This window comes from Magnolia sinica, chromosome 6, assembly GCF_029962835.1.
Source record: "Magnolia sinica isolate HGM2019 chromosome 6, MsV1, whole genome shotgun sequence".
Lineage (NCBI taxonomy): Eukaryota > Viridiplantae > Streptophyta > Magnoliopsida > Magnoliales > Magnoliaceae > Magnolia > Magnolia sinica.
Window position 1 is genome coordinate 4884451 of NC_080578.1, and position 27721 is coordinate 4912171.

Consider the following 27721-nt stretch of genomic DNA (forward strand, 5'->3'; position numbering starts at 1 on the left):
CCACCGACCTTGGTGGGTCTCGTATCCACGGAAGCCGCGTCCCATGCAAACACGCTGCTCCCGTATACGCTACATATGTGACGTATGTAACTCACTCCAAGCTGGACAGACGTCGGACCACTGTAATTGGGGACCGAAAATGGACGGTCCAAAAGAAACATATTAAAATAATTTATGAATAAGAAGATAGAATCTTTCATTTAAGATAAAGTACCATCTAATTGAATATACACTATTTAGACGGTTTGGATCATGATTCAAATGTATCATCTATACCATATCAGTGTGCATGCATATGAAATATTAAAGCTCTGTAAACGTAAGAAAAACTCCCCGATGGGCAGTTTCGGTACTCCGGAGAAAAATTGAGACGGAGAGACTTCAAATGGGCAGAGATTTGAGCTGGAGGGAGTTCCTGCGCATTATTGTTTTCCCCTGGGGAGGTGTATTCCACTACAAAAAACATTTCCTCCTCTTGGGAAAGATCTCTCCCTATCTCTTTCTCTCTCGGCCATGGCGTCCGAAAGCTTCAACGACAAGAACGCCGTTTTCAGAAAACTGAAATCCAGGTCCGAAAATAAGGTATTTTCCCATCCGATTCTCTTCCTTTCTGCATTTTCTCCACTTTTTCTTCGTCGTTTCTCGCTTGAAATTGCTCCTATTCTCCAGATCTAGTCCGAAAATGCCAGATCTAAACGGAATTCACAGATCTTACCGTTTTTTTTCCAATTTGATTATTTGATTTCCAGATGTGCTTCGATTGCAATGCGAAGAATCCCACATGGGCCTCTGTCACGTACGGGATCTTCCTCTGCATTGACTGCTCTGCCGTACATCGGAGCCTTGGCGTCCACGTCAGCTTTGTGAGGTGCGGACCTTATTTTTGCCTCATCTCTAATTCCACGGTGAAATTTGAGGCCGTGTTCTTGAAAAGATTTTTTTTTTTCGTATTCAATCCCGATTTTTCATCTTATCATGTTTTGTGTAGGGCGGATGAGATGGATCATGTATTCAATCCATTAATCCTGATGGAATACAAAATTATTGAGGTTGCCTCAATCCATTGGAACGGCTCAGTTTCATTGGATCATATTCTTGTGAAGGACATTCCGATGGATTGATTTGTTGGTGATTTGTCAATGTCAAAGCATTGGGTGTATGAGTGAAACATTGATACTCTCGCGGAGTATGATCATCCATATGCATGTAAATAGCCACCGTACATGTGGCTGTGGCATGTATATGACCAATCCAAGCTGTCCCAAAACCAGATTGATTACATGATCCTAACTTCTAATTATTGTTTTTTTTTTTTGTGTGTGTGTGTGTGTGTGTGGGGGTTTGGGGTGGTGTTCTTTTGTTGCACATGTAGCATATGCCATATCATGCTCTATCAATGTATCAAATAGCTCTTGAGTATATAAGATGGTCCTATATCGTCATTGAAAAACAATGGAAATGATCTCCATAGGTTTCATTCCCACCACCATTTTCAAATTTAGTCCAATGTTCTGGACAAAGGGTGATGTAAGTAATTATTTGTAGTATTTTATTCTCAGAAAAGAGTTGAATGTTAGATGCTATAGATATAAATCTGTTGGATTTGTTCTCTTTTGGAATTCCTATGTGGATGGCTAGTGGCTACCTTTTATTCATTAAGCTGGTTTCCACATCCTTTAAACCTTAACTATTGATGCAATCGCTTCTCACCTCACACGTGTGCAAGAAGTCTAGGTTTCATCCCACATGCTCAAACCCTGCTCACACATTTGGGATGGTAATAGTTATTTTCAGTTTTTATTTCATGCTTGATTTGAGTAATGGGAAATGACCTAAATGCCACTACTCAAGGTTTATTTCAAGTAACTATTCGCCCATATTGGGCTTTCTTTTGCTTTTAAAGCCTTTGGAAGGCTACCTCTTGAATGTGTAGTGGCATTATTTGGAATATCAAATAAAGAAAAAGTTCTTTCTTTTGGAGTTCTTCCCTTGTTTAATGGTAGAAGAGAAGGAAATCTAAGATCACTGGTTACCAAGGTATTCAAAACGGTTAGATTACAGCTTTTACATGTCGGTAATGGTGGGAATCATTGTGTGTTATAGGGCTGATGCCCTTTTTTTTTAATGGTCGTAACAGCTGTTACAGCCTGTATCGTAATGGTAATTATAGTGGCTGTTACGGCCACCGCTATTGTTATTGAATGCCCTGCTAATTACATACTATTGGGGATTGGGGCCTGTTTGGATGCTTGTAAGTTCTTTAAGTTGCAAGTGACTTAAGTAAGTCACCTATAGGTAATCCTGTTCGGATGTAAGTTGTAAGTCACTTACATACAATGCTTCAAATAGTGCTCGTAGTGTACTTAAATAGTGTAAATCCCCTATAGTACATGCTATAGGGGTGGTAGCATACACTACAGTTACGTAGCTTGTAGCGTACGCTACAAATTTTTTAAAGCTTTGTTTGGTAAAAATTGTGTAAAACTCACATCATAAAAAAATAGAATTAAAATGAAACCTTTCTTTATTTACTTTCACTTAAAATGGTGGTGATACTTTGTTAAAGTTAGTGTGAAACTCACACATTAAAAAAAACTTTAAAACAAAACTTAAAAGAGAAAAGGTCTTGAAAGAGGGTTTTCGAAAACCCCTCTTTGTATTGATGACATCTTTATTGTACTTAATACTCTTAATTTGTGGGATTTTTATTTCCTTTTCATACCTATGAGTTGTGACTTGTAGTTTCAATTAGATTATTAATTAAAGTGGTTTGCTTAGAAAGTTGTTGATCTGATAATTATTTGATTTGGTTTATAACTTTATATATCTGGGTTGACTTTTGATAAGTGATAATTAATAACTTTTTTGAACATGCTTATACTTGAAAAATGAATCATTTTTAAGGCATTTTTATGTTTTTTGCCTCTTCTTTTTCTTACTATTTATCATGTTTTTCTTATTTTTAAATTAAAAAATAGAAGTATCACGTAGCTCACGCTATAGAGGGATGAACGCAATGCAACACGCTACCGCTATTTAAAACACTGCTTACAAATAAGTTGGTTTTGGTGTTTGGGTAACCTGTAAGGAAGTTACAGATAAGAAGTTGTATATTCACACCAAACAGAACTTGGAGTGGGGAATTGTTCCAAAATCTAATTGACACATAAGAAAGGTTGGTAAAAAGTATGCCTTTTTGTTAAGCTCATTTAGATGAATAATTGAGCCAATTCTTAGGTTTAACCAATCATTAGGTGGGCCATAAAAGTGGATCCACATATTCAAAATATCTATAATGTGAAGCAGCGACTTAAGGTAAAAAAACAAAGAAACAACGGAGGGTAAATAGGCCTACTTCTCCCACCATTTTCTTTCTTATCTCTATGGTTGTTTTGCAGTTTTCGAGATTCATGACAAGGCAAGCTTTTTCAGTAACAACAGGAATTAGAATAAGCCGGGAGATAATTCCCACACTGGTTATTTCCACCACCCACCACTGATGATGGCAATGCCACAATCAATGACACAACATCCTGTGTACAAGTTAGTGAATCATCACTAGTAGAGGGCCAATTTGACACCCCCATTTCGCCACCATTCATAGACGTGGAGTTGGAGCTACTTGAAGGAAGGCCCCAAAAGGGGAAAAAGGGAAATTGAGTTGAGAATATGAGAGGTAATTCTAAAAATTCAGCGGCAATTGGGTGTAAAAAGGATGGTAAGAGAGGTAAACTTTGGCCTATTGTGCTTTAGGTTTGTCCAATTATCCTTGCCCATACACAATGTACTTCAAGACAATGCTAGCGTGGATGATCTAGGACCATTAAAACAATTCTTGTGGGGCCCCACAGTGGACCATATATGTCATCCAATTCAATTAGATTATGGATCTGACCAGACATCAGGCTCATTGGACTCTTTTAACAAAGCCATTCTTAAGGACCAAGTGGATCATGCCACAAGCAACAGTTGGGATAGGGACGCTCACCATTAAAAAACCATGATTATTTGTGGGGCCCACCATGTATTGTACATGTCAACTAAGTCAGATTATTCAAGTGATCAAGATGATTGTCATGCAAAAAATCAGGCCATTTACTTAGCTAGGCCACACCACAAGTACCAATTGTGACGGTACACCCACAGTTAAAATTGCCCAAATTGCTAATTTTGACATTGGCCTGAAATTGGCACCCAAGGATAGGAAAGTGAGGACTTAAATATAGATGGATTAGATGGCCTACACAAATCACGGTGGGCCCTACAAATAGTGCATGTGCACCATGTTTTTTTACCACTACAGAGGCACCGTACCTTTCCTTTTTCTCTTCTAATTGGAAAAGGGGGGTGAATCATTTAGCGCCCTAAGACCTATGGTTGCTAGTGGTGGCCAGTGGTGTGTGAATGGTTTTTGGGTCGCTAGAGGCAAGGAAGAAAGAAAGGGGTGAGAGAGGTGTTGTTGCTGCTTGTAACACCCCGACCCCTCCAGTAAGATATCGTCCGCTTTGGCTGGCACTCACTGTCTACCTTCACGGCTTTGTTCTCGCAGGTGGAAGCGGTTAGCGAACCACCCGCAAAACGCGTCTTACCCTTAAGGTCGAAGCCCCACATATAGCTCAGATTCTCGGGCTCTCCCTTTCCGATGTGGGATGGGCACTAACACCCACCCCCCTCGGGAGACAAAGCGCCCTCACTCTGATACCATTGTAACACCCCGACCTCTCCGGTAAGATATTGTTCGCTTTGACTGGCACTCACTGTCCACATTCACGACTTTGTTTTCGCAGGCGAAAACGGTTAGCGAACCACCTGCAAAACGCGTTTTACCCTTAAGGTCGAAGCCCCACATATAGCCCAGATCTTCGGGCTCTCCCTTTCCGATGTGAGACGGGCGTGCATTGGAAAGGGAGAGCCCGAAGATCTGGGCTATATGTGGGGCTTCGACCTTAAGGGTAAGACGCGTTTTGCGGGTGGTTCGCTAACCGCTTCCGCCTACGAGAACAAAGCTGTGAAGGTGGACAGTGAGTGCTAGCCAAAGCGGACAATATATGTAGGACGGGCGTGCATCGAAAAGGGAGACCCCGAAGATCTGGGCTATATGTGGGGCTTCGACCTTAAGGGTAAGACGCGTTTTGCGGGTGGTTTGCTAATCGCTTCCGCCTGCGAGAACAAAGCCGTGAAGGTGGACAGTAAGTGCCAGCCAAAGTGGACAATATCTTACCGGAGGGGTCGGGGTATTATAAATGGTATCAGAGCGAGGATGCTCTATCTCCCCGAGGGGGGGTGGGTGTTAGTGCCCGTCCCACATCGGAAAGGGAGAGCCCGAAGATCTGGGCTATATGTGGGGCTTCGACCTTAAGGGTAAGACGCGTTTTGCGGGTGATTCGCTAACCGTTTCCGCTTGCGAAAACAAAGTCGTGAAGGTGGACAGTGAGTGCCAGCCAAATCGGACAATATCTTACCGGAGGGGTCGGGGTGTTACACTGCTACTCTCTAATTGCACACACACACACACACACACACACACACACAGAGAGAGAGAGAGAGGTGTTTCTCCCCTCTTTCCCTCTTTATGAAAAATTGGAACGTTGGCCTGTAAGTCGAGATGTGTTGCCCCCCTCTTTCCCTCTTTTTAAAAAATCGGAACATTGGTCTATAAGTTACTTATAGGGGAGAAGTGACTTCTCACCCCTAGCCCCCTCTAGTTTCCTGGAAGATTTGCTTGTAAGTGACTTACATGTGAATTTCTTCTCCCAAACACCACTTGTAATTGACTTGCCTACAAGTAACTTACATTTTACCCAACTTACAGGCATCCAAACAAGCCCTTTGGGTTCATCTTGTTTTCCATTTAAGCCTCTTGTTTCCATATAAGCCATTCGATTCTTCTGGTTGCATCAATTTGGTATCCTAGTCAGTTTGCCATGGGATTGAGGAATTCTTCTTTCCATCAACACAAGCCAGAATCTGAATGAGAAATCTCCCATTCCACATGAATTTCTGGATATCCTGCCCCAATATCATGATTTGATTTCCAATGAGATACTGGACAAGCCTCCACCCATGCACGATATCCAAAACATGGTAGATTTGGTGCAGGAGCATCTTTGTTGAATCTACCCTCATATCGGATGAATCTGACAAACCATGCTGAAATTTGCCAACAGATAAAAGTTATTAGCAGAAGGCTTTATTCTTGAAAGCCTTAGTCCATGCATTATTCCTACATTGTTAGCACTAAAGAAAGATTGCAATTGTAGAATGTGTCAACATTTTTGCCCTCAACAATATAATGTTCACATGTTGTTTTCCATCCCCTGACTCCACAATATGCTGGGATTAATGTCCGGTGCTATGATCTTTTTTGAAATCAACTTGAGGAGCAGGTGTCACCAGAGTAGAATTAGCCCAAGAGATATTGTCAAGGAGACAAATGGCAAAAGACATTTAAGACAAAGTAGGGCTTGCACGAGTGGTTGGCTATGCCATTGGGCTAACCAACGACCCAATTCCTTCATGCATGGAATGATGCAAGTGTTACGGTCGTTCATTAATTTGCCGTGGTCTACTTCTATGATATTCGTCTATAGACGCTCTCATGAGGAACATCTAAATCACCTTTAACAAGTCCAGAGGGTTCTACATCGAGAAAAGCTTTTCATTAATTTGAAGAAGTGCATTTTCATGACACCTTGTATTATGATTTCCGTCCATTTATCGCCTCACTGTCAACAAGAACACCCCAGTCGCCTACTTCTTCTCCTCCACTGAATTAGGTTTTTTCTGGAACATACCTGTTCGCAGGAACTTCAATGAATGGGAAAGAAACGATTACACCAATCTCTTGCACAGTTTGGCCTCTGCTTCTCCGAACCTGGCGATCCCTGATAAGATCTTCTGGACGAAAGAAAAATCGGGCCGTTTCTCTGTAAAGTCTCTATACTCGCTCCTTATTCCCATCTCTCAGTCGCGGTCCCGTGCTTCCCCTTTTCTCTGGAAATACCCTATACCCCCAAAGTTCATCTGTTTTGCTTGGCTCGCAGCTAAGAATAGGATCCTAACGATCGACAACCTGCAGAAAAAAGGAATGCAACTCCCCAACATATGCCTATGTTGTATGGGAAATGAGGAGTCTGTCAACCACTTGCTGATTCACTGCCTATTCATTTCCCTCATTCGGAATGATTTTCTCTCGAGATTCAATGTGTCTGGATGCATGCCTCAATCTGCTTCTCTCTTACTGGATTATTGGAATGGATTTAAATTGGGCAAAAGAAAAACTACGGTTTGGAAATTAACGATCGTCGCTATCTGGTGGGCGATGTGGAAGGAACGGAATGAAAGATGCTTCAACAGCTCCCAATCTATAGCTTCAGTTGTAGGATCCTGGGCAAAGAACCTCATCATCGAATGGGCAGCTATCATTCCCGATCTGAAGGGCTTTGACTTCCAGTTTTTAGGACTCTAATTTTTCCTCTCTTTATGTTTCTTTCCCTTTTGTCGATTGTTCTCTTTTTCTTTTTTGTTTCTGCCACCTCGGCAGTCTTTGTTGCTTTTCGCCTGCTTTAATATAAGCTTGTTACTTCTTTAAAAAAAAAAATGACACCTTGTATTATTTTCCTTGGATTTTTTGTGTCAAATGAAGGTGTTTAGTATGACCTAGTGAAGGTCCAAGTTATCCTTGATTGGCCAACTCTCATGAACACATGCTTGGTCTAAAATTTTCATGGACTAGCAACCATCTACAAGAGATTCTTCAAGAACTTTAGCATTATCATGGCACCTATCATGGAAGGTATGAATTCCAGTCCATTTGAGTGGACAAAAGTAGTGGCCACCTCCTTCAAGGAGATTAAGCAGAAAATGACAAAAGCCCCAATCTTACTGTTGGATTTTGACAAGTTGTTGATGATACTTTGCAAAAAGCAAAATAATGATAACAATAATAATAAGTGTGTTGATGCTTCTCATGTGGGCATTGGCAATGTCCTTAGCCAGGAGAGTACATCCAATAACGTATTTTAACGAGAAACTCATTGCTGTGAGTAGAAGGTGCTCTACATATGATGTTGACTTCTATGAAGTTTGTGCAAGCCTTCAAGCCTTGGAGGCACATGCATTGGGAATTCATGTTGTACTCCAATCATGAATTTGTGAGATTTTTGAACTCCCAAAGAAACTAAATGCATGCCACGTCAAGTGGAATACATATATCATGGAGTTGACTTTTAATTTGCCTATGAAAGGTCAACTCTTGGAAGTATAAAGGCATCTTACTTGACTACAAAATTAAGAAAAGTTCTTTCTGTTGAGTTTTGTCATTGTGTTAATTGTAGAAGAGGGGATTGATTAAGATCACTACCTACATACTAGTGGATTAGGGTTCATCTCATTCTAATTGAAGCCATTTGACGCTTTTGGTTGCATCAACTACGTGGAGCATATTGAGTAACTATTAATATTGTGTTTAAGCATGATGCATTTTTTAGATTAGATAGATTTGGTGAGTGGATTTAATTCCTCATTAGACACTACCTCGATGCTAAACTTGACACTGAAGCAAGTAATATATATGTGTAATTCCTCATTTAGATGCTACCTTGTTGGTAGGAAGAGGATTCTCACAATCAACAACCTGTAGAGAAGAGCTCTTGTCCTCCCCAATGCTTGCTTCATGTGCATGGAGAGTGAGGAGACGATCAACTACATCTTCATTCATTACACGTTTACTACTAGAGTGTGGGGTCACTTCTTCGATTTATTTTGTATGGCCTAGGTTATATCAAAATCAGTCGAGATGTTGCTTTGGGCCTTGTATGGGGGAGGAAATGGTGGGGCAGGCAAGGCCTTATGGAGACTCCTAATTATGGTCGTGTTTTGGGTGATTTGGGGGTGCAAGAAATGGGCGATGTTTTTGAAATATTCACGAAGGTTGTGATGAGGTCATTGGCAAAATCAAAAGCCTTCTCTTGGATTCAATGGGAAATATATAGGCAACTTTCGGCTGGTCCTATTTTGGCAGTGTTTTGTGTTGCGTTGGGGTTGTTTTCTTTCCTCGCGTTTGGCGAGCTTCTTAATAAAATGTTATTACCTCTAAAAAATTGTGTAATTCAAGAGTTCCTATACTTTTTTGGTATTTGTTCTTTATTGTGGATAGCATTTGTATGGGATCAGGTAGGTTGTTGATACCTAGATAACATGATGGGTACACTTTTCTAAAAATATGAACAAAGGCCACATTCCACAAGCTGTTGATTCTACTCTTCATTCACGTCTTTGGTAAGTGGCCTTTAATATTGGGAATTGTCGTGTCAATGCAAGTGCCAATACATGTCTTGGATGGGCATACACACCATAATGAAGTGTGCATGTTCATAACAAAATGTGTATTTGTTAATTGGGATTGTTTGAAAGCCTCATGATGTCTCTTTATTTGTTGGGTGTCAAGTGTCTCATGTAGTCGGGGTTGGTGTCATGGTTTGTTCATGAGAGGCGATGGTGTCAAATAGTTATATAGCCATCGAAGCATCAGATAGCCGATGTTCGTAGAGCACTTGAGCTCTAAAGCTATGGGGTTTGAGTTTTTGTAACTCCATTAGCAAAGTATGATATGCATGTTTTGCACCCAAGAAACATGTCGTGCTGAGTGGCTTTCACTGATATTTGGGAACACATTACATTCCAAGTTGCGGTTTGGCATAGGCCTTTAATTACATCCCTAGAGAAAATCTTTGATTAAAAGCTAAAACCAGATAAAGCTATTCTTCCTGTAGGATGACATTATTTTTCCTAATCTTTGGTCTTTTGACTTCTGAGTGTGGCATGTCTCACCAATGTGCTTTGACCACATAACTAAAGGCTACACATGTAGAAACTGAAAATCTGAACATTCAATGCATGTCCTTGGGACAAGTATCATCTACTTGCCTCCTTACACAATCAATTCATGTTACTGCACGTGGCAAACATATAAGATCCAGACCATTCATCTACTTGGCTTTATTTGGTGGGGAAAGTATTGAAATTTTATTGGATTGGGCAAAGGTGTGCCAAATTTGGAGGCAGATGGCAATAATAGGTTTCATCTCATACTCACAAAAGATAGAAATTGGGATGATAGGGGCAAATATGACAAATTGCCAATTTTCAGACATTTGTAGTTTGCATTTGTCAAACAAGTTTTCATGAAAACAGCACTTATTTTCAGATATCATGACTTTTTTCAGATAAATTACCAAACAGATTTTTCAATACTTATTAGTACTAAAATTCAACACTTAAATTAATTTTGAGACCTTTTTTTCCAGTTTGCCAAATATCACCTTATTTTCAAAACTTATCACTGATTCGGGTCATTTGGCAAATCCAACTTATTAAGTGCTTAAATTAATTTTCATGAAAATGTGGATCTTTGTTTCAGTTCCTATCCCGTCACTTAATGCTTAAGGCTGAATGCCGAAAGTAGTGGTGCATTAACATTTCTTTTCACTTTTGACTAATATATCCCTAAAATTATTTCAAAATTACAATTCAGCACTTAAAAGTTTTCAGCACTTAAATTAATTTTCAGATCATATTTTTCATATTATCAAATGGCACCTCACTGTTCTTTTATCCGTGGTCATGAGGCTTCAACCCCAATTTCATTGTATTGCGTTCTGAATTCTTGAGCTTCAAAGAGTCATTTTCTTATTCAGCTAGATTATGGCTCTTATTTGCAAGTCTACAGCATTTTTACCGCTGGCGCTGACTGTTTTATTTGCTGCCAGGTCTACAAATCTAGATTCATGGAGTCCAGAGCAGTTGAAGATGATGAGTTTCGGGGGAAACAACCGTGCACAGGTTTTCTTTAAGCAGCATGGATGGAGTGATGGAGGCAAAATTGAGGCAAAATATACGTCAAGAGCTGCTGAGTTGTACAGGCAACTACTTTCAAAAGAAGTTGCTAAAAGCATTGCTGAAGAGACTCCCTCATCTCCGGTTGCCTCTCAATCAATGCCTACAGCTAATGGACTTCCTGATGCGAACATTATTGATGCACCAAAGGAAAATTCAATTGGAAGGCATGAAACTCCTGAAATTGCTCCTTCCCCTAAAGCTCCCATGCGCACGGTTCTCAGCAGCTCTGTTAAGAAACCCCTTGGTGCAAAGAAGACTGGAAGTAAGACAGGGCTTGGTGTCCGAAAGCTTACTACGAAGGTTAATCATGCTTCTGCTTATATACATGAATTTCTTAAAAAATACAATTTTAGATACGTATTATACTGGGTGGTGATTATGTGTTAGCCTTAAAAAGGCCCGTTTATGAATTCTGACTTTATGGCTTGTTTTATTTACGGACAATTAAGGTGAATGTATGTGTTTTCCTTAACATAAGAAGTACCTTCTTAAATGCAGCCGAATGAAAGTCTGTATGACCAGAAGCCTGAAGAGCCAGCTCCTGTTGTGACCTCCTCAACAAATGCGCCTTCAACAGTTGGCTCATCCTATCCTTCTCGATTTGAATATGTTGATAATATCCCCTCTTCTGGGGCTAGTCCTAGAGGTGCACAAGTAATTGATCATGTTTCACCTCCAAAGTCTTCAAGCTTCTTTGCAGACTTTGGAATGGACAGTGGATATCAGAAGAAAACGAGCTCCAGTTCCTCCAAAGTGCAGGTAAATTTATATTGACTTATGCTTTGTTTGTGGGTTTTGCTTGAACTGGTGCTGGTTTGGCTATACAGGTTATCTAAAATTTATCTGATGGCCAGCAATGCTTTCCACAAGTTGTTTCTGATATTGCATATTTTTGTTGTTGGAGATGTGTGACACACACACATACATGAGAAGGTCTCAAGTGACCGCAACTGGTTGGACCACAAGTTGTGGTCCAACTAGCTGATAACTTCCAACCTGTCCAATCAGTTGGCCCCATCATGAGGATCACCATTTGGAAAACTCAGCAATACCCGCTTATTGAGTGAACAATACTTGTGTCTTGCTATTTATCGATGGCTAGGATTTTTATTTTTATTTTTATTTTTTGTGCCCTGCTTGATGGGTAGATAGGGCTGATTTTTTGCATTAGGTAATTCACATGGTGGACCCAAATAGATAGAGAGAGAGAGAGAGAGAGAGAGAGAGAGAGAGAGAGAGAGAGAGAGAGAGAGGGGCATGCTCACCTGTGCCTTGTGCACGTTTGTCCACGTGTCATGGGCCTAAAAAATCCGAACGGTCCATGTGATGCGGCACCCCATGAAACCTCCAGGGACCAATTTTCAACCTGATGCAAAACTCTGGTGGGCTATAGCAAAGAAAGATGCAAATCAAGGGAGGAAATTGTTTTCTTTTGCCATGGGCCACCAAAGTTTTGGATTAGTGTAAAAGTTGGGCCCTGCGGGGTTTTATGGGGTGTTGCATCAAGTGGAGCATTCAGATTTTGGGCTCACATCACATGTGATGACTTTCCAGAAAGTTCTCACGAAAACTCGTGAGAACTGGTGCATAGGTGTGTGTGTGTGTGTGTGTGTGTGTGCGCGTCTATATATATATATATATAAGGAAATGGTACTATGAGGTCGACCTTATGGGAACTTCCCATAATGTCGAGCTATGTGGGCCCACCGTGATGCGTGTCGAACATCAACACCGTGCATTTGATAGGTCACCTATAGTTTATGGGATATCCCAAAAATCAGCCATATAGGGAACTCAGGTGGGCCATACCATCTAAAACCATGTGAAGACATGCCCAAAACTTTTAAAAGTACTTGGTGGGGCCCACCTGAGTTTTGGATGCAGCTGAAACTTGGTCTGACCCCTCATCCAAGTGGGACACACACAATGGATGGTCTGGATTTGTGAACCACGTCTTGGTGTGGCCAATAAATGATTATTATGAATGTTTTAATGGGAGGGTAACTCCTCTCAACTGTTATATGTGGTGTGGCCCACCCAAGTCATAGATTGACTTGATTTTTAAGCCCATGGCCCACCATGGAATGGTGCATATGACTGATAGGGTAGATGTTAGACACACATCACGGTGGGGCCCACACAGCTCGACCTCATGGGATGTTCCCATGAGGTTGACCTCATAGTACCATTTCCCATATATATATATATATATAGAGGGGAATGCTCACTTGCTCACCTGACGTGAGCACCCGTTCGCACCTTTGCACATGTGTTGAGGTTTCAAGGGGTGCCACATCGCGTTGACCATTCAGATTTTGTGCCCAAGACACATGTGCAAAGGTGTGCACGGGTGCTCATGTAAGAAGGTGCGCAGGTGAGCATTCCTCTCTCTCTCTCTCTCTCTCTCTCTCTCTCTCTCTCTCTATATATATATATATATATATATATATATATATATATATATATATATATGGGAAAAGGTACTATGCGCTCGACCTCACGATAAGCTCCCCTGAGGTCGAGCTGTGTGGGCCCCACCGTGATGCGTGTCGACCATCAACACCGTGCATTTGATGGGTCCCCTTTAAATTATGGGATATCCCAAAAATCAGCCGTATACGGAACTCTGGTAGGCCATACCATCTAAAATCATGTGAAGACACCGTTAAAACATATAAAAGCACTTGGTGGGGCCCACCTGAAATTTGCATGCGTCTGAAACCTGGTCTGAACCCTCATCCAAGTGGGAGATACATAATGGATGGGCTGGATTTGCAAACCACATCTCGGTGGGCCCAAAAAATGGTTATGAATGTTTTAATGGTGCACGGCCCCTCTCCACTTCTGTATGTGGTGTGGCCCACACAAGTCACGGATTGACTTGATTTTTGAGACCTAGGCCCACGATGGAATGGTGCATCTGACTAATGGGGTAGATGTTTGAAACGCATCACGGTGGGGCCCACACAGCTCGACCTCATGGGACGGACTGGTGAGGTCGAGCGCATGGTACCTTTTCCCTATATATATATATAAGCTCACATGGTAACCGGTTCTCATGAGAACTCGTAAGTACTTTTTGATACGTGATGTGAGCCCAAAATTTGAATGGTCCACATGATGCGGCACCCCGTGAACCCCTAGGGCCCAACTTTCAAGCTGATCCAAAACTATGGTGGGCCGTGGCGAAAGGTAACAGTTACTCCCATGATTTGCCTCTCTCGTTGCTATGACCCAACAGAGCTTTGGATCGGGCTGAAAGTTGGGCCCTAAAGGTTTCATGGGGTGCTGTCCCCTCGGTGCTGAAGTTAAGTTCTTATTACCTTCCTTGAAGATGTCAACAAACTCTACGTGATCTGTCATTTGGTCATTTTATTCCTTTTATCATACTTTAAACCTTTTGTCTCTATAATGATTTGCTATTTATCCATTATTGCAGATCTGGGCTTTACTCAATTTTTTGATCTTGTGCAGATCAGAATCTGTTGAGCTCAACATTTAATGTTAATTCTGAGAATTCACTTGATTTCTATGTTTGTAACTGGTAAAAGTTATCTGTTGGGTCCAATGCAAATGTTAATTCTGAGAATTCACAAGGTTTCTATGTTCATAAATCATAACTGGTAAAAGTTGCTAATTGTCGAGGAAATTGAACATGATTGATTCCAAAGACTTGCTAAGCCTGTTAGGTTGCCTCACCACTATTTATGAAGATGTAATAAGATCATCATGCCACTGATTTGTTTCCATGTATTTAGCAGCTTGAGATCACATGTGATGTCAAGCTATATGGTTGGCTCCTCTACTGTGCCATTACACTCTTGGTGTACTGACCGATATACCTGCTACGAGAGCCTTTACATACTAGTATGTTATTCCTGTATGCTTACATGGAAAGAGGGTAAGGTTATTTTTGCATACTTTTTAACCAAAATGCTTGCACATTATTCACTGTGTGCATTATGTAATGGGGACTTGTCTTATTTGAGTACAAGAACTTCACTATTAAATGCCCCTTTATAAGAACAATGCATGTTTTACTGTTCTTTTTTTCTTTTTCTTTTTTTTACCTTAAAAAAATGTCACTGTAAAAACGACTTCATTGGTACTTTTTTCTTTACTCATGGACTCCTGTTTGGTCGATTCTGACTTGATTCCCGAGGCATGGTATAGACAAAAGGATCCGTCTCCTGATCATGATTAAGTTCTATTCCCATTTTTTTGCACATGATTATTCTATAATAAGTTTTTTTATTTTTACATTTCTGCAACTGGAGCTTAGGACTTCAAACTCACTGGCCCTGTATGCATTACTGATCTTTAGCATCTATAATGAAAGTGTAATAGATAAACTGGTCTCTGATGGCACCTATTTTCTTTTCTTAAACCTTGTGTCCTTCAGATTCAGGAAGGTAATGAAGCTAGACAGAAGTTCTCAAATGCAAAGTCCATTTCATCAGCCCAATTTTTTGGTGATCAGAACAAAGCTCATGAAATGGAGGCTCAGGCCTCCTTGCAGAAATTTTCGGTATGCTTGTTCTCCATTAAAGTGACCGCTACCTAAGTTGTCTGGAGATGGGAGTATTGAGTTTTTGCCGTATGGGGCCATCCAGAGAGGACGGACCATGTGGATGTTTCAGATCACTCTCGAGTGTCAACATCTCAATGTTCCCATGTTAAGACCCTGTTTGTACTTGTTATATAGGTTACTATGAATTAGTAATAGCTCCAACTTGGGGAAGAGGCAACTCATGCCTATCAACTATATGTCATGTCAGTTGTTGATACTGGCTGACATTTTTTTTTGTTTTCTGACTTTGACGAGTCGTGCTATTTTCTGCAGAGTTCAACTGCCATATCAAGTGCAGATCTTTTTGGCCATGGCACAGATGATGATGTAATGGACTTGACAGCTGTTGACCTCATTAACCGAATCTCTTTGCAGGTATGTGTTGGAAGTTGTTGTACTTCCGCCAAGGTATTCCACAACGGTAATGGTGGCCGTAACGGCACCACCGTTACCTTTACGATCAGGGTCGTAACGGCTGTTATGGTCTCTCTCCCTCTCTCTTCTTTTTTTCACTTTTTTTTTTTAATTGGAAAAAAAAAAAAAAAACCCTTGAAAAACCTATATCTGCTTTTGAAAAAAAAATCCAAAAAACTCGGTTATAGGTCACGTTTTCCATAATGGCTGTTACAACTGTTACGACCCCATAACATGTAATGGTTGTCACCATTACCTTTACGAACACCATGACTTCTACTTTCCTGCTTCTTGTCAACTGACTGACCATTTGAACATTTCACTCAACTGAGAATTTCCACTGCTTTTTCATTAATGTTCTCAGGCAGATTGCTCATTGCAGATGAAAAAGTAATTACCTGAGCAGAACCTGCCTGATTTATTTTGGACAATACCAAATTTGCCCCTGCTTAGATGCACCGATCAGCATGTGCTGGGAATGCTTTTTACCAATAGCAAATCTGCAATTCGCCTTCCCTTTTTTGGCTATATGGAATGTCGTATGACTGCATCCGCGTTGAAATGCCATTGGAGATTATCTAATAACTGAATTTGGAATTTACCTCAAAAGGGCAATCTTAGAAACTTTGGATATTTCGCTAAAAGATTGTTTCAATCTTTTTTCTTTTTAGGCCTCCCAGGACCTCTCTTCCATTACTAGCATTGCAGGGGAGACGGGGAAGAAGCTGACATCTTTGGCTTCCAGCTTGATAACAGATCTTCAAGATAGAATCCTTTGAGTGCGCTGCAGCTGCCGGTATCGGTATGTGTTCCAAAGTCGAAGAACTCATATCAGATACCTCAACCCCATTTCCGACATCTTGAAGGTTGTTATCTTCATTTCTAGCCGCAGCCTCTCAAATTCTTTTCAAACATAAATAAATTCAAACTTCCCTAGTCGCTGCTTGCTGGCGGCCTTTTTTTGTAGTGGAGGGAAATGTTTGAAAATCAGTATATGTATAAACTTGAACGTGTTCTGTATTTAGCCTCCCCATTACTTTAACACTACATCTCTACCAGTTGTATCATTTGAACTGCTTATATGATTTACTGTTTCATCACTAATTACCATTTCCTACACATACACTACTTTGTTCTTTAATGCATGGCCAACTTCCATTTTATTAGTAATTTTTGCTTAATCCACGTCTGCAGATCCCATTCCACCTGCAATACCAAATCCACGTGTGAGATGAAAGCCGTTCATGATGCGGGTTGTATCATTGGGCTTGCCCAATATGGCCAATTCAATGGGGCTTGTTATGAACGGGCTACCCACATTGGTGTGGTTTGCAAGATTCCAAACAAAGTTCTGGAATGCAAAGACAAAATGAGGTTGCTGAGCTATGTTTTAAGACCCTGATGGGACCTTGGGCCATTATTTGTGGGCAATTTGGTCCACTTGGCCAATCCCTGCTTGTACTGCAAAATCCACTCAAGTAATTAAAGAAATAAAGACTTAACAGCTAATCTGCTGTTTTAGCCTTGGGTTCCAACTTCTCATGGGTGCTGTTGAACTATATTTTTAAATTACAAAACAGTTATACCTATAACAGGCTGGGGTTGTGAGATAACCTGCCCCATTTTAGTTAATGGTTCCGGCCTAACCTTGTCAGATAGGGAATGTATTGAGAGCTAATGCAGTCAGATTTGCATTTCAGCCCAGAACAATCCAACTTGTGCAGTCCAGAACTCTCTAAACATGTCATTTCAAATATGAAGGACACGTGCATGGGTTTCTCAATGATCTAAACCATTTCCTTCATTCCTCAAGCAGTGGGAATGACTTACCAATCGCTTGGGAGTCCTCAAGCAGTGGGAATGACCTACCAATCGCTTGGGAGTCCTCAAGCAGAGGAATGACCTACCAATCGCTTGGGAGTCTTCAAGCAGTGGGAATGACCTACCAATCGCTTGGGAGTCCTCAAGCAGTGGGAATGACCTACCAATCGCTTGGGGCTGCATTTCGATGCAGAAGTTAATGACAAGAAGAGGTCCTCTATTGATAAACTAACAATTGATGGAAGCCCTTATACTACCGTTTCCTAGTTTTGCTGCTAACCCTAGAGGTCCATTAGGATGCACCCTCAACCTAAACAGCATATTGAGCCAAAACCCAATTGGATGCACTTTCAAAAATCCCATCTCATCTCAAAATCAGCAAAATAAACCAAAAAACCACTTGCACAAATCCCCTTTTGCAAACGTGCACCTAGACAGGAGCTTAAAATTGCTATAACATTTCCTCCAAATTGAAAGTAACATAGTTGCAATCAGGAGCACATACGTCATCAATGTTTTCCGGTCTTTTCTTTTCACTTTTTTCGGAAATCACATGATCAGTTCAGGTAGGACTTAAGCAAGTACATCACGGCAGGATTCAACCTCCATTGGTAGGGGGTGCACCACCCAGGACATTACAAGAATTTCTTCTCTTTTTCCCATTTTATTAGACCATACCTCAGCACTTGGAGAACTAATCATATGCAAATTTTATAGGAAATGAAAGGCAAAAAAAAATAAAATCTCAAGCCAATATACCTAACACACACAGATGGCAAAAGAAAAGGTACATAATAAAGATACGAAAACTCGAGCAAAATTTCTAGTGTGCTTCCTTGGATGACCTAAAACAGAACCAAACAACTATGAAAATTCAAGGCCCGTTTACAACCCTCCAATTAAGGGGAGAAATTGTGGAAATTCAGGGCACCTTCAGACCCATTTACCAATGCCAGTGTTATTTGCTCAAGAGGAAGGAAGAACAAGAAGATTAAGCATGGGGTTGGCAGTTAGGTGGTTGAATATTACAAGGTTAATAACCATTCAGTAGGAATCAAATTGGATTAAATGGGTGTCTCTAGATACCAACCCACGCATTACAGAACGAGGACTGAGTTGCTGCTTGTGTGGGGCCTTAGATGGAGAAGGGCTGGCCTCTGCATCTGAACATGACGTGTCCAAATGCTGTATTTTCCGCCTCTTAGTCCGGTTAATAGAGCCTTCACTGAGACACCCCCTTGAAGAAGAAATGCAGGATAGTAGCTGCGAACTCCGTGAACTAGGCATGCCCCTCAGCAATCTATTCACTGCCTCCTTTGTTCTCCCATCCTGAAAAATCTTGTTGGTGGGTTTCTTCAGGTCTTCTTGACCCGCCGATCTCGGATGGTTGCATGGGATTGAATAATTTATTTCTGTCCAATGCATCAAGCATGCACCATAAGTTCCCATGAAGAATGTTCAACAGAAAATAAATAAAGGCACTCAAATTAATAATGCAAATATAATTCGGTTCGTCTTGAGGACAAATCGACATGGCACGGAGAACCTGAGAAGAGTAGCTTGTAGACAATGAAAGGCAAATATAGACAGCCTAACCATGCAAATAATAGATAAGTAGAATGGTGCATTCAAGGGACAGGTTGCAGGCAGTTTGCTATTAAGAATAAACTTCAATGGATAGCCTTGCTATGTTTAAAACTAGGGCTGCTACAGCTAACCCAACCCAAGTTCGGGTCAGGTTGAAAACATCAATCCAATTTGAATTTGGGTTGAGCAAATTCAGGTTGGGTTAAGAATAATCACATGTATTTGAGTCAGGTTGGATCTACAGCTGTATACAGGCCAAGCTGGCGCATCAGGCTTTAATGACTTGCTCACTTTGAGCTGGGCATGGGCTGGACGATCAGGCCCATGGGCTAGGCTCAGGCTTAAAATTCAGGCCCATTTCTCAACCATGCTGGATTTGTACCATGTACAACAGACCATCAGCCCAGCCCATTAGATTTTGCAGGGGCAATTTTGTAATATACACAATATGTAAAAATCCTCACTCATGTTACTGCTCCAACCCATGTCTCCCATCTCTTTCCCTCTACACTTCAACTAGACCAACCCTTGGGCTTGAGCCCAACATAAACATTTCAGGCCAGGCTTGGGATGGACTATTTTGGTTCATCATAGGCAGGCCAGGCTCAAGCCTATGTTGAACAATGCAGGCTGCTGGGTCAAGTTGGTCACTTTGGGTTGGGTCCTCTTGATATTGGGTTGGGCTTGGGTTGACCCCTATCCCACCCGAGTTGCTCCCATCAGTATAGCATTGATGCATGTCATCTACATGGAAATTTGGATTTCTTAGCAATCCTAGAGAGCACACACAACAGAACGGCAACAAGGGTAAAGAATGAGAAATGAAGTCAGGGGAATCATCTTACTTGAAGGCTCTTCAGAGACCATCTTGGGGCTTGAAGATCTATGGGGTGGTGTGGTAGGGTTGAAATCCATGGCATCTGTAGCCTCACCAGCCTCACCACCTGAGCTGCTGTCTTTGACAGCTGACATAGAAAATGGAACAGAGATGCTCTCTGAGACATCCAGCACTGACTTCGGGGAAGTAGAGGCATTGTTCAAATCTTGGCATATCTTTTGTGTTTCCATTAAGCTTGAAAACCAGGGCACCCCTTTCCTTTTGTAGAATAGAATGTAGGCTTCCTGACGGAGCACACACTGTTCACTAACCCTCATCACCTGCAACAAACAAGAGCATCTACATTCACCAACAGATTTTAATTTCTTCATGACACAAGATGATCACAATAAAAGACAGCCAATCTTCATTACTAAACATTTCACATAGTTCTTTTATGGATTTTTTTTTATTCTAAATATTCATAGTTCTTATCAATTTGTGAGTAAGTGAACCAATTACTAGATATGACACATGTTTGTATATGTGGAATTCATAGGTTTTATTTGAAAAATGTAATGACCATGCAATGATAATTTCACTGTTTACAAAACATGGATTCTAAAAGGGTAAGGGGAGGCCCAAAAGGATGTGGATGGAGGTAGTAAGAAAAGACTTGATGGCCTATGGTCATTGGTCTAACTGAAGGTCTGGCCCTTGATAGAGTGGAATGACAGAACAGGATTCATGTAGCCAGCCCCATTTAACTGAGATAAGGCTTAGATGATGATGCTGCTGATCATAGAAACATGGATTCCAAAAGGGAGTGCTGTTTAGATAGCAAGTGAAGTCCTCAAATTCATCCAACAATGGTCGCATCATTTCTTGTGCCAGAGAATTCTAATTGTGAATAAGAGTAATGATTACTATGTGAAATCCACCCATCCAAACAGCCTAACAACCTTGTCAGTGGAAAAAAAAAATTTCCATTTCCACATGGATTCCATGCATCCAAACGTACCGTAAGAAAATGATACCTTAGAATCATCCAACACATGCCATGAGTGTGGAGAGGAGCAGATGAAGCAAAAATAATGTCCAGAGCCAGATGAAATTCCAATATGGACAACAACAGCATATAATTCATATTTGAACTTCCCCTGCCAATTACACAAGAGAGAGAGCATTAGTCCAATGAGAGGAAAAATGAGAACAGTAATAGGTTCAATGATTGAAGCTGCAACAACAGAAGCATCCTCTCTTACACTGTTGACATCATTTGGGCTGCTAAGGAAAGGCTGCAAGTCCAGTTCCAAAGGGTATTCCACGAACTTACTGATCTTCTCAACAAAGTGACCATCGCTCTTAAATCTCTTGAGGTGGAATGCAGCAACCGCAGGTGCCTGTTCAATGGTAAGCTGTTTCTCTACCACTACTTCCTCTTTACAGTTTTCACAGGTGAACTTCATATCTGAGTCATCAATCTTTTCAACTTGGGTAAATGACTCAAGAGCAGTATAAAGAGTATTTGCATCTTCAATTTCCAAGCTCAGATCAATTAGAGGCTCAAGAGTGTCCGAACGATGATTGCAACTGCAACATCGCAGCTGAAAATTCACAAGATAAATATATAAATACCCCAAACTGATACCAATATGAAATTATCCACCTCCCAATTACTAAGTCTAAATATCACGAAAGATAAAATAAAGAGACAAAAAAGATGTGTTACAGGTGGCTTATTTCCTCTACCTGGCTTCTAAGATGGCCACCAAATATCCGTTCTACAAAGCTGGCTTCTTGTGAATTTGAGGACTTATCATCCCAGTTCAAATCCAAAGAGCAGCTCTGGAGGCTGTCCACAGTGAACATGAGAAATTCATGGGCATCTTCCTGCTGGAATCTTTCTAAAGAAGAAGATATATCTGATAGTTACTACGTCAAGGACAATTCAAAAATAGAATTCTTTACAACAATCCTCAAACAGAGCAGAACAGGAGCACCACCCATGCTAAATTCTTCAAAGAGAGAGAAGCTCTTGTTAGAAAGAGAGAATGAAAGAAATCTAATTAATGACAGAAATTAAAAACTGTATTGGATTCCAGTTGTCAAACAACCTTTTATTTCAGCTATGAGCAACAATGGATCTGGCTTACATAAGGGGCTTTCTAACCTGCATACAAAGCACAGATCTACATGCAGCATGCTATGTAAAAACAGGACATGTGGGAATATCCGGTGATGTGGACCGTTCATGAAGCAGGTCCATGTACACTGCCCGAAAATCGCATAAGCAGAACTATAATCTTTTGGAGGTGAACCTTTTGCAATTCTCCACTGCCCATTTGCAATGTTACCATCCATTTCTAAATCACCAAAAAATGCATCATTAAGATCATCCAATCAGTGGGGTTTATTCTACCATGTCGAGTTCATGTCAGGGTCCACCAGACATATGGTTCAGATCATGGACTATCATGATATGCGTCCAACTTTCTTGCAGCAAGCTGAACTATTAATCAAACAGAATATTCAACCCTAAATCAAGATCAGACTCATTACAGAAAATCAGGTTGTAAGATCAAAAATCAAGATTAATTCAGATAGAGGAAAAATTCAAATCAATCAAAGTTCCCAAAAAAAACAAGGATACTGCTCAAATTATCCACCAATTTCAGAGGTGAAATGATTCCACCAGACGAAGATAGAGACAGCTCGATATGATCTCTTAGAGCACAGACAGTGCAAAAACTTCCACTGCCACCTGAAATTCTCCAAAATCTCACTTACCAAATGCTAGAAATCCCAAACCAAACCAACAAAAGAAAGAAAGAAATGTAAACAAAAAACAGGAAATTAAAAGATTTCAGATCATACGATAACATGGATCCGCATGACCGCATGACCGGAGACTCTCGACAACCGGCACCGAGTGCGTGAAGCACTGAAGAACCACGTTCAGAAAACACGTATTGCCAAGATTCACAAGACCCGCACCCTGCGATAAAAATTAAAATTAAAATTTTTTATTTTAAAAAAAAAAGCGATCTCCAGTAACAGATTTTCAGAAATTTGGAAAGAGATAGTGAGAAATGAGGATTACATACCATGGGAGAGGCCTTGAGTTCTGCAAGAGAATCGGAGGGCTGGATTTCTGCGGTGGAAGTTGAAGGGAGAGAAGGCAAGGATTCGTCTTCTAGGGTTTCCATGGCATGATCCATTGCAATTGGGGGCGTTTGGCTCTCCCTCTCTCTTTCGTTGGAAGATTTGTAAGGGTTTTGGATATCTTCGAATATTTGAATTTTCGAAAGAGGCGAAATTAAAATTTGCTAGAGGGAGGGAATTCTCCTCCGCGCCATTTCCCCCTTTTGTTTTACCAATTTGAGCGGCAGGTTGCTTTAAATTACGCAATTGCCCTCTAATTTCCGTTCCTCCTTGAGTGATAAATGGAACGCAATTGCCCTTTAATTTCCGTTCCTGTCGTGCGGCACACTTTCGTTTTGGATCTACCTCATTTTTGTCCCGTGCCTTTAAAATGACACGGAAAAACCTATGGACGGAGTGGATTTCTCACTAACATGACGGTGGTGACCCCCAACAAACTTACCTTCGCAGAAACTTCCTGCGAATTTTGCAGGAAATCCGCTGGGAGCGGATTAGGTGCGGCGCCGGCCTCACCCAATGCCGTGCGCACTTATTGTGGGGCCCACCTTGATGTATTATTCTATATCCACGCCTTCTATCCGTTTTTCAAATCATTTCAGGGCATCATCTAAAAAACTAAAGGAGATCCAAATTTAAGGTAGACTATAATACAGGAAATAGTAGTGATTGAACGTCCCGCCCGCCATTAACAAATTTCTGGAACCCACTGTAATGTTTCTTTACCATTCAACCTGTTGATAAGGTCACATAAACCTGGATGAATAGAATATATATATATATATATCATCTTGATCCAAAATTATTGTGGCACATTATAAATTGTTAATGATCAATCAGGATTGTTTCCTATGGTTTGGTCCACCTGAGATTTGAATCTGATTCATTTTTTAATTGATACTCTAGAATGATCTTTCAAAACAGACGAACGGAGTGGATATAGAATACGCACGCTCTACAGTAAATGAAGCACCATCTTGATCTTGGCTGAGGCTGGGGCCGCACCTAATCCGCTCATGATAAATGTGGACGGTTGGGTCCTGTGCGAGTCTCCGTGGGGTGAGATATTTTACAAGCGCTGCCCGTGGGGCCCACATGGGTGTGTATCTGTGGCATCCAAGCTGTTGATCGGAGTCAATCTATCATGAAATTTGGATTTCCCCTAAATCAGGCCAATAAAACTATCATTTGGGCAACCACGTGAATTTAGAAGTTTTTTTAACGGTTGACCATTGTTTTTGAGGTGGGGCTCACGGTATTACGTCTAGACCATCTAACTCGTTATTTACGTGAGCCCCAATGTTATTATGATATTTCCCAAATTTCAGGAGTGTACAATCACTAGGTGGGCCACTTCATCGAAAAAAATGAAAACCATCCGAATTCATGTGGTGGACCAGGTGATGGTTGGATCAGCAATGATTTATGGGTTTCAAGCCTTCACGGTGGGGCGACACGTATAGGCAGGTTGGATGCCATGAACAAACACACAAGCTTTTCCAACGCGCAGCATTTGTGGAATAAGCTTATTCTACACGCACTTCGCAGTAAACATGCGTTTCTTATGTGGGAGTTAATTGATACTCGCATGGTGCCGTACTTACTACGCAGGGACGCGGAGGACGCGGTTTGGCCAGTGACGCTGCCAGTAGGTGTTACGTGGACCCCACCATGATTTGTGTGTTTCATCCACACCATACATCAATTTTTTTCAGATTATTTTATGGTATGATCCTACAAATTAAGTAGATCCAAATCTCAAGTGGACCACATCACAGGAAATTCTATTTATTGAACGACCACCATTAAAAATTTCACGGGGCAACGAAAATTTTTTTTCCCCTTCATCCAGGTTTATCTGACTCAATCTATAGGTTGGATGTTAAATGAACATTACGGTGGGTCCTATTAGGCTTTTAATGGACATTCTATCACTACTGTTTTCCCATGGTTTGGTACACCTTAGATTTAGATTGCCTAATTATTTGTGTAAAATCTTAAAATTATTTTGAAAAATGAACGGATAGAATAGATAAAACACATACATCATGGTGGGGCCATGTAACACTCACCAGAGCGTCACTAGTCAAACCGCGTCCGGACACAGAATAATTGCATTGATTGACTAAATCCATCGTGCCGAAATTGTCGGACCCACGATTTGGACGGTTAGAACCCTTAACTGTCACTCTTGTATGCGGTCTCTACTTCACCTAGTCTATTTTTTAAAAAGATTTTTTTGAGATTCTGGAAAGTATTATTAATAAATTAGTTTGGTTATCACGAAATTGAAAATCAACTAGTATGCCACCGCTCTCCTAAATCACCACTAAAAAATTGCAATGTCCCAGGATATATTTTGAAGAGATAATAACCACAGAGATATAAAATACATGCAAATGCAATGCAGAGGATGTGATTTTATATATATATATATATATATATATATATATATATATATATATATATATATGTGGGAAAAGGTACTATGCGGTTGAGCTTATGGGAACTTCCCATGAGGTCAAGTTGTATGGGCCCTACTGTGATGCTTGTTGAACATCTACCCCATCAATCAGATGCACCATTCCATGGTGGGCCTAGGTGTCGAAAATCAAGTCAATCCGTGACTTTTGTGGGCCACACCACATACAGAAGTTGAGAGGGGCTACCCTCCATTAAAAATCTATAATCATTTTTTGGACCCACCTAGATGTGGTTTGCAAATCCAGCCCATCCATTATGTGTGTCCCACTTGGATGAGGGTTAAGACCAAGTTTCAGACACATCCAAATTTCAGGTGGGCCCCACCAAGTGCTTTTATATGTTTTAGACATGTCTTCACATGCTTTTAAATGGTATGGCCCACCTGAGTTTCATATACGGTTGATTTTTGGGATATCCCATAATTTAAAGGGGGCCCATCAAATGCACGATGTTGATGGTCGACAAGCATCACGGTGGGGCCCACATAGCTCGACCTCATGGGAAGTTCTCATGAGCACGACCGCATAATACCTTTTCCCTACACACACACACACACCACGACCGCATAGTACCTTTTACCTACACACACTATTAGTAAGATCGTAATATCTCGGTAATATCTCGGTATAGGGTGAACTCAAAGAGAAGGTGGCTAATAGTAAAGATAAAAATAGATGCAATATGCAAATGATCAAAGTAAATGGGGTTCAAATTTTTAGAAAGATGCAAATCATGTAAAAAAAAATTATTTGAACTATGAGCAATGAGTGTATGGGTGTATGATATAATGAATATTTAAAATATAAATAGAAAAATTGGGAGAACATGCCAAATTATCCCTAGTGAACTTATAAATGTGGGAGGAGAAAAGGAGAACTAATGTAATAACCCAAATTTGTGTAGTAATTGACACACACTTGTACTCACGCAAAACTACTATACATGGAATGTAGTAAACATCTAGATACCCAGCTGATCATAAAGAGTATCTTCATCAGCCATTTTGGTAGGTGTGCTTGAATTTCGGGGACGAAATTCTTGTAAGGGTGGTAGAATGTAATGACCCATAATTTTGGTACACGTGCGTACACATACATGTATGTATAATTGCCTTCATTGGAGTATACATACATAGACCCATGCATACATCCATGCACCCATGCACACATGCATTTATCGGCTCATATAAATTGTGGCCGTTGATGTGTGATCGTTTTGCTTAGTGTGAATTATTAATTAATGTCATTAATGATTATATGATTTTGGTAGAATATATATAAGTTTATTTATAATGCACTCTCTTAACTCATATACTTAAGACCACGTGTTTAATTATTAACTAATCCAAATCTAACCAACATCAACTATTGTCTATGCACTGAGATTGATCTGATCTTAACCACCAGATTGTTGTTAAAATAAAAAATAAAAATCGAGAATAATCCATTTTTTTGTGGAAACCAACCCTACCGTCCGCTTGTGTGTGGCTCACCTGAGTTTCGGATCAGCCTCATTTTTTACCTTATATCTTCTCTTGGCCAGGTCGAGATAATGGACGGAGTAGATTTAAATTATTGTTAGTGGGACCCACCATACCTTAAAAAAATAAAAAAATAAAAAAATAAAAGTTATATCTTCCGCACGATTAAACCACTTTCTCCACTTTCCTTTCTTTTTATACGGTAATGGCTGCCGAACCTCTCACTAAATGAAACCGTCCCATAATTCACATTCCTCCATTCCATTACGCATCCATTTATTAAAAAAAAATAAAAAAAATCAAAGGAATCAATCAAATTAAAAAAAAAAAATTGAGCGAAGGAGAGAAAGAGCTCTGTAAATCAAGAGAGAGAGATTAAAGCGGAGCTGGATCATCAAACTTTAAGGTATGTGATCTTAACATGAAATTTATCATTTTCAGTTATTATTATGTTTATTTAATCCAAATTTTCTTAGAAATATTATTG

At 40.5% G+C, this 27721-nt stretch overlaps 2 protein-coding genes across 2 annotated transcripts; one reads left to right on the plus strand and one right to left on the minus strand.

The window, feature by feature from the left end:
* Positions 1-391: 391 nt before the first annotated feature.
* LOC131248020 (probable ADP-ribosylation factor GTPase-activating protein AGD8) lies at positions 392-16987 on the plus strand. The gene is made up of 7 exons (XM_058248052.1): positions 392-582; positions 750-868; positions 10770-11199; positions 11398-11658; positions 15302-15427; positions 15743-15844; positions 16555-16987. Exons 1-7 carry the CDS (start codon positions 514-516, stop codon positions 16660-16662), a joined length of 1215 nt encoding a protein of 404 aa, XP_058104035.1. The 5' UTR covers positions 392-513; the 3' UTR covers positions 16663-16987.
* A 1527-nt stretch (positions 16988-18514) lies between these two features.
* On the minus strand, positions 18515-23502 carry LOC131248022 (ubiquitin carboxyl-terminal hydrolase 21-like). The gene is made up of 8 exons (XM_058248053.1): positions 23216-23502; positions 22986-23106; positions 22762-22872; positions 21861-22033; positions 21374-21715; positions 21146-21268; positions 20137-20449; positions 18515-19116 (listed from the first exon to the last, which is right to left on the minus strand). Exons 1-8 carry the CDS (start codon positions 23327-23329, stop codon positions 18749-18751), a joined length of 1665 nt encoding a protein of 554 aa, XP_058104036.1. The 5' UTR covers positions 23330-23502; the 3' UTR covers positions 18515-18748.
* Between the last annotated feature and the right edge of the window lie 4219 nt (positions 23503-27721).